The sequence below is a fragment of the Pantherophis guttatus genome, chromosome 2, assembly GCF_059756535.1.
Source record: "Pantherophis guttatus breed Tessera chromosome 2, ASM5975653v1, whole genome shotgun sequence".
Lineage (NCBI taxonomy): Eukaryota > Metazoa > Chordata > Lepidosauria > Squamata > Colubridae > Pantherophis > Pantherophis guttatus.
Genome location: NC_142064.1, coordinates 150,124,482 through 150,137,160, shown reverse-complemented (window position 1 = coordinate 150,137,160; position 12,679 = coordinate 150,124,482). Strand labels below are relative to the sequence as shown.

General features: G+C 39.4%; 1 protein-coding gene across 1 annotated transcript in view; it reads right to left on the bottom strand.

Moving 5' to 3' along the window:
• The window catches only part of LOC148115375 (ABC-type organic anion transporter ABCA8-like), a 70,821-nt gene that overhangs the window by 45,050 nt on the left and 13,092 nt on the right, over window positions 1-12,679 (bottom strand). Inside the window, exons 5-13 of the mRNA XM_087885153.1 lie at window positions 11,132-11,358; window positions 10,563-10,701; window positions 10,182-10,367; window positions 9,342-9,474; window positions 7,677-7,848; window positions 7,274-7,332; window positions 5,940-6,050; window positions 5,163-5,338; window positions 4,732-4,851 (exon numbers count right to left, since the gene is read on the bottom strand). Coding sequence (XP_087741279.1) covers window positions 4,732-4,851; window positions 5,163-5,338; window positions 5,940-6,050; window positions 7,274-7,332; window positions 7,677-7,848; window positions 9,342-9,474; window positions 10,182-10,367; window positions 10,563-10,701; window positions 11,132-11,358 — 1,323 coding nt within the window. The remainder of the gene's footprint in view (window positions 1-4,731; window positions 4,852-5,162; window positions 5,339-5,939; window positions 6,051-7,273; window positions 7,333-7,676; window positions 7,849-9,341; window positions 9,475-10,181; window positions 10,368-10,562; window positions 10,702-11,131; window positions 11,359-12,679) is intronic.

Genomic DNA, 12,679 nt, shown 5'->3' with positions numbered 1-12,679 from the left:
CATGACAATATAAAGCTCTATAATCATTAAGGGATACCACTACTGTCTGCTTAGGGACTGGCACTATAACAGATGTCTTCAGGCAGGTAGGGATAGAGCACTGCAACAGGGATAGATTGAAAATATCTGTGTACACTTCAGCTAGCTCTGCAGCGCAGTCCCTAACAACTTATCCCAGAATTCCATCAGGCCCAGCTGCCTTCCGGATATTAACATTCTGGAAAGCACATCTCACATCAGAGATCTGCAGTAGAAATTGTTGTCTATCAATGGTAGATGTTAATGGTGCACTATCAGTGGTAAATGCTGGAATGATGGTCGTTCCTGTGTCCACCTCAAAACGGCTGAAGAATTGATTTAGCTGCTCAGCCAAAGAGTCACTACTGCTAGACAAACTATTTTTATTGCTTTGTCCTGTGATTTGTCACAGACCTTGCCATACACGACCAGAGTCTGAGTTCTCAAAAAGATGTTCAATCCTCCGTCTGTATGTAGCTTTAGCGTCCTTGATACCCCTTTTCAATTTAGCTCTTGCCTCACTATACTGTAGCACATCACCAGAATGGAAAGCAGCATTTCTTGCTCTTAATAAAAGACACACTTTTCTATTTATCCAGGGCATGTTGTTAGAGAACACCCGAACTTGTCTGGTGGTAGTGACAACATCAATGCAGCTTTTAATGTAAAACAATACTATTGAAGTGTAAGTGTCAATATTGTCCTCCTCAACAGTGCCCAATCAGTGCTCCCAAAACAATCTTGAAGTTGCTCCGATGCACCCGCTGGCCACACTTGTATTTCTCTAATCGATGGTCTAATTCTGTTGACAAGAGGTCTTTATGATGGGATCAAGAACACAGATATATGATCTGACTGTCCCAGGTGGGGTAAAGGCATAGTCCTGTATCCATGCATGATGTTACTATATACCTGATCCAAGGTATTTTTTCCTCTAGTGGGACAGTCTATGTACGGATAGAATTTAGGGAGGACAGACTTTAAGTTGTCTTGATTGAAATCAACCACGAGCACTCCATCCGGGTAGGCCTGTTGCTGTTTGCTAATAGCAGTTAACAGGTGACTCATGGCTGTGGTTGTGTTAGCATCACGAGGTATATATAGTGCAGTTGTTATCACAATGTTAAACTCACAAGGCAGATAAAAGGGGCGGCATTTCACTGCCAAGTATTCCAAATCAGGAGAACAGTGAGTGTCCATTATTTTAACATTTGTGCTCCAGTTGTTATCTATGTAAACACAAAGTCCCCCTCCTCTGCTCTTCCCAGAGACCATGGTTCTATCCGCTCGATAAACTGAGCGTCCTTGTAATTCAATAGCCTCTCCTGGAATGGTAGGGTCAAGCCACGTCTCTGTAAAGACCATAATACAGCAGTCCTGAATGTTTTTCTGCAGAGAGATAGTAAGTTCCAGTTCCTCAATCTTATTAGGGAGAGATCTAACATTTGAAACAAAAAGACTTGGCAGTGCAGGCTTGTGAGGATTTTTTCCTAACCTTACACGCAGTCTGGCTCTACAGCTTTGTTTCTGCCTGCATTTCCTTCATCTCCTTCTAGACGCCTAGAGAGCGTCTGGAGGACTAGCCAATCTGAATCTGACCGAACACTGGTGAGGTCTTATATCAAGATCTACCTAGTGGGGATAAAAGCGGCAAAATCTAATTATTTTTCCACTCTTATCGCATCTGCAGAGAACCGCCCAGCTGCTCTGATTAGGGTGACCCGCTCCCTTCTTCAGGGGGGAGCACAGGAAGACCCCTTGCAGGGTCGAGCTGAGGATTTCGTGCAATTCCTGCATGATAAAGTCACTCAGATTCGGGAAGACTTGGACTCCGACTGGGTAGGTCCAGGTGGGGAGATGGGGATAGGTCTTGAGAATATTATCTGGGAAGAGTTCGACCCTGTGGCTCCCGAGGATGTGGACAGGGCTCTGGGTAGGCTTAGTGCTGCCACATGTTTATTGGATCCGTGTCCCTCCTGGTTGGTACTGGCCTCCCAGGAGGTTACACGAGGCTGGCTCCAGGGGTTATAAATGCTTCTTTGAGTGAGGGTGCTTTTCCCACCGCCTTGAAAGAGGTGGTGGTGAAGCTACTCCTCAAGAAGCCTTCCCTGAACCCGGCTGTTTTATCGAGCTACCGTCCAGTCTCCAACATTCGTTTTGTGGTGAAGGTTGTTGAGAGTGTGGTGGCGCAACAGCTCCCCTGGTACCTGGATGAAGCTGTCTATCTAGATCCGTACCAGTCGGGCTTCAGGCGGGGGTACAGCACGGAAACAGCATTGGTCACATTGGTTGATGATCTCTGGAGGGCTCGGGACAGGGGTTGTTCCTTTGTCTTGGTCCTATTAGATCTCTCAGCGGCTTTTGATACCATTGACCATGGTATCATGCTGCAGTGGTTGGAGGGGTTAGGAACAGGGGGCACCGTGTTGCGGTGGTTCTCCTCCTTCCTCTCCAACCATTCACAGTTTGTGTTGGCAGGGGACAGAGGTTGACCTCAAGGTGCCTTGTTTGTGGGGTGCTGCAAGGGTCAGTCCTCTCGCCCCTTCTGTTCAACATTTATGTGAAGCCTCTGGGTGAGATCATCTGTGGTTTTGGGATGAGGGTACATCAGTATGCTGATGACACTCAGCTGTACATCTCCACCCCAGACCACCCCAATGATGCCCTTGACGTGATGTCCCGCTGTCTGGAGGCCGTACAGGTCTGGATGGGGAGAAATAGGCCCAGACTCAACCCTTCCAAGATTGAGTGGCTGTGGCTCCCGGAGTCCCAGTATAGTCAGCTGGTGCCATTGCTGACTATTGGGGGTGAAACTTTGGCCCCCACAGAAAAGGCTCGCAATCTGGGTGTCCTCCTGGATGCTTGGCTGCCTTTAGAAGAGCATATGACGGCCGTGGCCAGGGGGGCTTTTTATCAGGTTCGTCTGATCCACCAGTTGCGTCCCTTTCTGGACTGGGATGCCCTGCACACAGTCACTCATGCCCTTGTCACCTCCCGTCTGGACTACTGTAATGCTCTCTACATGGGGCTCCCCTTGAAGAGCACCCGGAGGCTCCAACTGGTCCAGAAAGTGGCCGCGTGGGTGATTATGGGCGCAACTCATTGCGCCCATGTAACACCTCTCCTGCGCGAGCTGCACTGGCTCCCAGTGGTCTTCCGGGTGCGATTCAAGGTGTTGGTCACCACCTTTAAAGCGCTCCATGGCATAGGACCTGGGTACCTGCGAGACCGCCTTCTGCCACCGATAGCCTCCCACCGGCCAGTTCGCTCCCACAGAGAGGGACTCCTCAGGGTGCCGTCAGCCAAATTATGTCGACTGGTGACACCCAGGGGGAAAGCCTTCTCTGTGAGAGCTCCTGCCCTTTGGAACGAACTGCCCCCAGAAATACGCAAGATCTCTGACCTCCGGGCTTTTCGTTGTGAATTTTAACGTGACCTGTGACACAAGGGGTGTGTGTGGCCAGTATCTATCAATTAATTTTGCCAAAGTGTGGGAATTATTCAGAGTTGGCTTTACATTTGAACGTGCCAATATGATGTACTCAATAAATAGGATCTTTGAGAAAGGAACAGTGTCAGAGTCTTGAACTGGTTGGGAGCATTACGTACACAGAACCATGACAATGGTTTGCAAGGGCAGAGAAGCATGGAGAAATACAGCAAGTTGTGATCAAAATTAGTTTGAATTACATTTCGTTTCTTTTTCTTATGTTGTTCCTTGTTTTCTTTGGCTTTTTTCTTTTCTTCACTCTGTTTAATATTGTTTAGCCTAAGGAGGAAACAGCATTTGACTTACAACCGTTCATTTAGTGACCATTCAAAGATACAATGGCACTGAAAAAAGTGGCATATGACTATTTTTCACACTTAATGACCATTGTAGCATTCCTGTGGTCACATGATCAATATTTGGGCACTTGGCAACTGACTCATATTTATGACCATTGCAGTGTCTCTGGGTCATGTGATCACCTTTTATAACCTCCTGACAAGCAAAGCTAATGGGGAAGCCAGATTCGCTTAACAACCGTGTTACTAACTTAACAACTGTAGTGATTCACTTAACAATTGTGAGAAGAATTCACTTAATAACTGCTTTGCTTAGCAATGGAAATTTGGATTGATTTGTGGTCATAAATTGAAGACTACCTGTATATTATATGTAAGTATACATATATAATATTGAGAAATATCATTGTATAAATTTCAATTATTCTTTATGATTAAATGAGAAGATTGGAAAATTCATTGACTTTAGAATAAACTTTATGAAATCTAATTTTTGGCAACTAAAATGAAATTAACCCAGATGAGAATATTTCCCTTTTCAGAAAAAGATCAAGCAAGTGTTAAGAAACTTTTGAGAATAAAATTGTATTTTTCAAAGAAATTAAGCCAGAGAAAGGTATTCTAAATCCTTATCCTTCCAATAGTTATTTTCTATTAGAAGAAAGGAATCAACTTTTATATACAGAAAAGTCTGGAATTACACATCTAAATTAGGGATTTATATAATCCTATGCAGATCAAGGAAGGAAAAAAGAGATGGAGTGAAGGGAAGGGAAGCAAAGAGAAGGGGAGGGGGGAGGGAGGGAGGGAGGGAGCGAGGGAGGAAGGAAGGAAGGAAGGAAGGAAGGAAGGAAGGAAGGAAGGAAGGAAGGAAGGAAGGAAGAATATGTGCAATAGACATTTTTGCCCATGGGTGGTTTTTACCTGTGGTTGTCCTAAGAAAGTAATCGCCAGAGTCAATTTACGTTTTTGTCCACCACTTAAATTCTTAGCTTGTGTATTCTGAATGGCACTGATATCCAAGAGAGTCTGTATTTTTTCTACCTATAAAGCAAAACAATGTGTACATTGATATTCAAATCTGTTAAATTTCCTAGCATGTTTTTCAGTCTCAGCTGATTGGAAACTAAAGTACGTTCTATCAATATACATACATTTTATACGGATTTGAATCTTAACATATTTGAAAAGCAGATGTTGCTGACTAGGTAGAACTGCTGTGGTTTGCTTCCCCAGGTGATCTCCAGAATCCTGATGACAGTGCTATAAAGCAGTTGCATTTCTGTACCTTTCTTGCCTATTCCGCTATCCTTTTCAACCTCAACTCAGTTATATTCTTCTGAATATATGCTTACCTCGTTTTCTATATCGCTGAATGGTATCCCCTTTATTTTAGCAAATGTCTTTAAATTTTCTTTCACTGTTAAATATTCAAACTGAATATTGAATTGTGGACACACACCACTAAATTGTCTAATTTGTTCCATCTCTTCCCTTTCAGCTATATTGTACTCCAAAATGGTTGCAGAACCTGTAAACATTAACCAAAAAAAAAAAAAAAGTATATGGTGAGTTTTAACTCTGTGCAAGCTAGTAATATTTTAATAGAGAATGATGCATGGTCTATCATTGTATGAAAACAATACCAATGTTCAAAATAACTGTTTCCAGAGTGTTATTCTACCTAGGAAAGTATCTTTAAGAACTGCCCTAATGAATCTGTTCCTCCCAGTACAAGGAGAAAGGGGGTGAAAGGAGGAGCATACACTGGGGAGCATACATTGGGGAGAGAGGGAATTTGCAGGGGAAGAGCAAAAGATCTCCTTTCCTGGTAAACCAGAGGAAAAACTGCACTGGATGAAAAAAAACTCCTGGGGACAGAACAAGCCCTTATTTCTCAGGGAAGCAAATCCCCAAACAACCTATGAACCACTCTCCTAAATATAATGAGGGGAATTCTAAGCACGGTTGAAGAGTAAATTTTCACAAAGTACATGTAAGAATAAGAACTGGTAAGTTTGTTCTTGCTTGCATTGATTCTCAGTGGCTAGTCTGATCCAGATGAACTCTTTTTATGTAAACTAGGTTGGGATTAATCTTGATCTGACCTCTTTTTAAAGTCCAATTCTTACCATCAGTTGGCTTAGAAAGTCCACCAAGGATGTTTAGTAATGTCGTTTTTCCTGCTCCATTATGACCAAGAATTGCAGTGATCTGCCCTTCAATAATATCCAAAGATAAGCCTAATGTAGAAGAATATGTGTTAGTTCTAAAAGTTCAGCGATATATGAAGTTTCAAGAGAAGAATGCAAGCTGCTTTCCAAACTGATTTTTGTTTTCAGTGAGCACTGCCCTGCCATTGTTCTCTTGAAAACATAGCCAAGCCAAAGATCTGAAGGACATTTACTAAGAATGAAAAGACACTTTAGACTTAGAGATAAGCAAAGGAGCAAGTTCAGTATGTGCCTCAATTGATTCTTGTTTCTAGGCAGTCCATGAACTCAAAACGCTATCTGCAAATGGGCATTTTAAAACCTTGGCCAATCTTGCCAATCCTAGTAAAAGAAAAGTATTTTCTAGTTGTCTACAAATGAACCGTGTTTGCTTTCACAAATCAGGATAATCATATTTGCTTATCATTCAGGGATTTAATCTCAAAACCAGTATTTTTTTGTCCCAAACCCGGTAATAAATTTCAGCTAATGATAATTTTTCCTTCTAGCCTGGGAATCTTTATATATATCTTCCCAACAATTTGTTGTGCACCTCTCTACAAGAGCTTAGTGATTTTCTCTCAGCATCTGTTGCCAGTTAGGATGCTAATGGAAATTCTAGGAAAACAGATGCAGATGGACCTTGAAAAACTGCATGAAGTTTATGTACTACCCACTGAAAAGGACCTCAGGATTTTTTTTTCCAGAGGAAGTTACATGTTTGCCAGCAATCTTTTCAGGTGTCAGATTCTGTCATATCATGTCACCTAAAAGCTTGGGTCCACTCAAGTTTTAAAATTTTAAAATGCTGGAATTTTGTGAAGTTAGTCAAATCTCATGAACCTTTGATTCCCTCTGGATATCCAAAAAATATTCATGAAATATTAGTGCTTATATTTAACATATTACAAGATTTCAGCATTTTCTCCAAAAAAAAATATGAAATCTTAAATAAAAATAGTATTTTTGTATAAGATTCTACTGCCTTTTTTAAACAATCTCCCAGCATTTTGGATATTTGTAATTTTGAAAATCCTTGGACAGGAAGTTGTAACAATGTCATTAAGTGCTATCATGGACGTTCAACTATGGACTATCTGCACAAAGCATTGTTCAGACTGATTCCCGGGTTAAATTTCACACTAAAAGGCAGCATAGCTATTCAAAACCAGTGCTATGTTAGAGCAAATCTTTCTTGAATTTGAGGAAAGAAAATTAAGCGGAAAAAATTAAGACATGCAAATATATCTTACCTTTCAAAGCTTCTGTGCTTGTTTTTTCCACTTTATATGTTTTTTTAATGTTATTTAATCTTTAAAAAAAAGGGAAATATTGAACTTTTTAATTAACTCATATATTATTCTCACAAATGATCTTACAATGCACAGGTGGGGGGAAGCAATTTTATACCTTACGCTTAACTTTTGGCATTTCACTAGAAATATTACATGAATCCAGTTTGGATTTCAGGAGTGATATATTTCTTTTTTTAGTTTACTTTTTTGAAGGAGATCCTTAATATGCACAGTTAGATTGTCTTGAATGGAGACATTCAAGCTGAGGAAAGATTTATGAATAAGAGAAAATTACAGTATGGTCCTGTTAGAATATCTTCGATCGCTCCAAATATTGAATGCCATATTTCTAGTCTCTTACCGAATGGCTTCCTTCCCATTGAATTCAGGAGGCACAGGTTCAATATTTTCGCTGAATATATTTCCATGACTTTGTTCATTTGTAGGAACACCATTGGTGTAAGGCTTTCTTGATTTAAACCAATAGTTCTTCTTCAAGAAAAATAAGGGAGGATAAGGCAGCCCATATTTGTCTAAAAGATATTTTTAAAGAACATCAAATTCTCATACATCTGAAATAACTGTAAATTCTTACAAAGACCAGAAAGAACATTCCAGCCACCCATCATCAGTCAAACAAGATCCCAAGTTGCCTGTTTGAAAAACTAAAAATGTTAAAAGTTTCTTTTTAAAAGACAGATGAATTGGAACTAGAGGGACTTGTGCCTACTCTAACTGAGCAGGACTCCATAGAGGTAATAAGAATGGGGAGAAAGCTATGTTATTGCTTCTCTTATCACTAGACTGTAAACCTTAATCCAGGGTAATATATGCATTCAATCACAGTTGCGCCTGGTCTTTCTACAACAGTGCTTTTGGTATCTCTTCTGCTACTTCATTTCATGGAGCAACTCAATAAATCAACTCAAACATACATACATCTAGGAGCAATGAACAGCATAGGCTACTCAGGAACAATCCTACCCAGGCTGTTGTCACTTGCTCATCACAAGTGGTAACTAAGGCTTCAAATTAAACTTCCCATCAGAATCTCAGGAAATTCCTTAAACACCCTTGAAAAATCAAGAAAATCCATCAAGCACTTGGTTGGACCAATCAAATAATCCCTGATTGCTCACTGAAGGAGAAGTACCAGAATAGTCCAGTCCAATCAAAGGAAAGGTTTGATTATGGTAGAATACATTCTGAAATGTATTGGCAGGTGCAAATGACCAGGAGCATTCCTTGAGTTCAAAGCACAGAAGAGTTTATTATTACTATCTGTACATAAGAATCAACGGAATTCACAGAGGGCTGGACCTGGGTCTCTCGTGGCAATACAATAACTCCAAACTGATAACATGTTTTACTCCACTTTCCATCTCAGCCTGCTCTTCTCCTACATGTATCCTTCAACAGTAATGAGTGGCAGTTTCACTTGTAGTACATCTTGCAGCATTACAACAAACTTAAAAACAAACAAATCCAAAGTGCTTTTAGGCAGCACTGACTTATAATTAGAAGTGGCTTTCTTGCCAAACAAATAATTCTTATTTTCCATAAATGATTATAAGAAATTATATGCAGGGAAGTGGAGAAGGATACTGCCAGTGCAAAAGTGTAAATCTACCTTGAAAAATGATCAAAAAGCTTGTTTTTCAATGGCTAGCACTAATAAGGAGTGCATCTTTATACTATTCTAAATTTATCCTGAATGTTAGAATTAAGGCACTGTATCATTTTGGTTGAACTGAGTTTTTAAAGAGATTTTGCATGAAAATAGAATAGGGAACAAAGATCCAAAATGCAGACTATTTACATTTGAGGAAACAAATTGTATGTAGGAAATTAAAATGTACTATAAGCAAATAAATCTAAAGAAATAATGGACTTCCTTTTTCACAAAGATTTTTGCAGACAAACTGCAGTAATGATTTACATGATCAATTCCAGGGAAGTTCACCTGAAATGCAACTTGTAGAAAGACAGTCTGCTAATTATCATACATGCATCACAATATGCTTACCAGGCACAATCTTGTCAAAATACAAAGTCAGCAGCATATATAAAACAATATCAAAAAGCAAAAATAAAATGAATGATTCAGACATTATGTCTGAGAAACTGAAGGCTCTTCCATATTTTTGGAAATGAAAAACCTGCATGAAAACACAAAGTCCACACTGTCATTAATAAACATTAGGGAAGGAGGAAGAACTATTTGGAATCTAATTAAACCTTTAACAAATCAAACTTTAGCCCCCTGGAAACTTAAGCAAACATGAACTCATTCTATGAAATAAAATAATGAAATGGAATGGAATCAAAAGCCATTTTGTATTTATCCAGAGTTATTTGCAGATTATGTATCAGAATAGAAATAGAAAGATAGAGTGATGGCTAGAATCTCTGCATTACAGGTAGTCCTCAAGTTACGACCACAACGGATCCCAAAATTTATGTTGCTAAGTGAAACCTTTGTTAACCCCATTTTACAACTATTCTTGCCACAGTTGTTAAGTCAATCATTGCAGTTGTTAAGTTAATAACATGGTTGTTGAATGAATCTAGCTTCCCCCATTGACTTTGCTTGTCAGATGATTGTAAAAGGGAATCGCGTGTATCATAAGTATGAATCAGTTGGCAAGCATCTGAATTTTAATCACATAACCATGGAGATGCTGCAATGCTCATAAGTGTGAAAAAGGTCATAAGTCCCTAAACCTAACCTTTTTTCAATGCCGTCGTATCTTTGAACACTCACTAAATGAACTGTTGTAAGTTGAGGACTACCTGTATCATATATCAGGCATGTTCTACCCTACTTAAAAGAGTGGTGTTTTAATGAAACAGTGTAATACTCAACCTTTGAAAGCCCAATACCAAAAGCAAATGGGCAGAATATGTTCAAAATTAATTCCAAAGCTGAAGGCATTAACTTGTATGAGGCTGTGATGCTAAGGACTCCAGAACAAAGACTGAGGAGGATGACAACAAAGGCAGTGGTTTTGGCCTTCTTTAGGAGTGAACTCATCATGAAACAGAAGCATATCTGAAAGAGAGAAAACGGCCATTTTAATATGAAACGTTTTCTTTACTAATATCCCATTCAATCAATGAAGTAGTAATTCTACAGAAAAAAGAGAAATATATATTGAGAAAGTTCAATCAGACATTGAAGCAGTTTAACTAGTATGAATTTCAACAGTGCAGGAAAATACGCTGAAAACAAATATGGAGGACTTACACATGATATGCCATAAAGGAAGAACAGAACAAACAATGCAGAAATGTTGTTCAAGTGAAAATAGAAATGTTGCAAAAGAAATGCAAATGCACCGGACAAAATCAACATGTATACACCATACAGCAAACCCCAGGAAAGCCTAGGGAAAAGGAGAGAGAGAGAGAGATACTGTTAACCTTCTTGGAATGTCACTAATGTCCATATGTCAATGAAATAACCATAAAAAATAATAATAAGAGAACCCCAAAAGGATCCTCTACCTTGTGTGTTTTTTTAAAAAATTATTTTGTAAAATCACAAATGAAAGAATATTTAAGCGTATATAACTGCATCACTCTAAGGTACAGGGGAAGCAAGTTCTTGCACAACTTCATAACAGCACTGTTCACTCAGGTAAATGTCTAAATTGGAGAGAAAACAACACAGAATCACTATTTTCAGCCACAGTTTCATGACAGCGCTTGGCTTACTTAATTCTGTGCTAACTGCCCTGTGTAGCAGCGGATTCCTGCTTTCTTTGTCACATGAAGTTGTTGGTTTCAGACACCACAGCCCACCTCACAGCTCACCAGAAAGCTGCATCCCGTAGTCCCATCGTCTTCATCACCTCCTTTAATTTCCTTTTCTCTCTTGAAAGAGTTTGTGCCAAGAAATACATAAAGGGTGAATAACATAGTGTTAAGAGCCATATGAGTAGACAATTATCCAGTTCGTTTCCTCGCATAATAGAAGATGATCTCATACGGATGCCATTCAAAGATTGCATTTCTTCCCAAACAGAATGATTGGTGATCCTCTAAAAATAAAAAAACAAAATGTTTCTGAAATCACTGGTAGCTTCCCTAGGAGATGGAAATAGGTGTCTGGGGAAGCATCAAACCCTTTTCTCTTATATTGCTGCAAAATATTATGATCAGTTCACTATCATAGATAAAGGAGCAAAGAATAAATAATATACAACATAATGCCAAGAGAAGGTTATTTAAAAATGCATAAATGAGGTAATCTTTCATGCAGTAACCCTCCACAAATACTCACCTATGCAACTCTGCACCAGTTATGTTATTATACCAGTTATGATTGCACCACTTATGGTCATCAAATTTCCATTTTGGATTAAGGGGAGATATTAAAATATGAAGAATTTATAGGAAAAATGCAAAACAACAGCAAAGGATTCCCTCCCCCTCATCCTGACATATAAGTTTGACAACAATCTTAATAAGGTATCTTCAAAAGTATTTTTAAACTGTCCCAAAGGCAAAAAAGTACCTTTGGGACAACTACAACCTGGATGATTGAGAATTCCCATAGAAATTTTTAAACTAATATATATATTTATTAGTACTGTTCATATTTTTCTATTAGTTGTTTTGAATCCTTTGCACATTTCCTTTTAACAGATAAATCTACCTTCACCACAGTTGGTAGCCAATTTTGTCTGGGCTAGAAACATAAGCAGAGGAAACCTCAGGGAATATTAGGGCTGTAAAGAGCGCTAAGAAATTATAAATGGTGTCCCAGAAGGTAGCAATGATATTGTTTTGAAGGAAGCTATAAATGGGTATGTGACTAAAGGGACTAGGCCTCAAGCTCAACTTGAAGGAATCTGAATTTTAATTCAGCCCAAATTTGTCCACTCAAAAATTACTTTTTGGTTCATTGCTTTCCTTTAGTTCCCTTGCCTCCCTTTTTCTTTTTCCTGTTACACATCTACAAAACACCACCTACATAAAGCTATATAAAATGTTGTTTATGGTAACAAGATAATGTAAGACCTTTGGCAGCAAAAATATAACTAGTGATTAGCCCTTGTAGGAGACCAAGGAGTCTGCTGTCTAATGAAGGGTTCATAAGTGAGTTGCAGAGGTGGGTTTCAGCAGGTTCTGACCAGTTCTGGAGAACCAGTAGTGGAAATTTTAGGTAGTTTGGAGAACCAGTAAATACCACCTTTGACCGGCCCCGCCCCCATCTATTATCTGCCTCCCGAGTCCCAGCTGATCAAGAGGAAATGGGGATTTTGTAGTAATCTTCCCCTAGAGTGGGAAGGGAATGGAGATTTTACAGTATCCTTCCCTTGCCATGCCCACCAAGCCATGCCATGCCATGCCACGCCC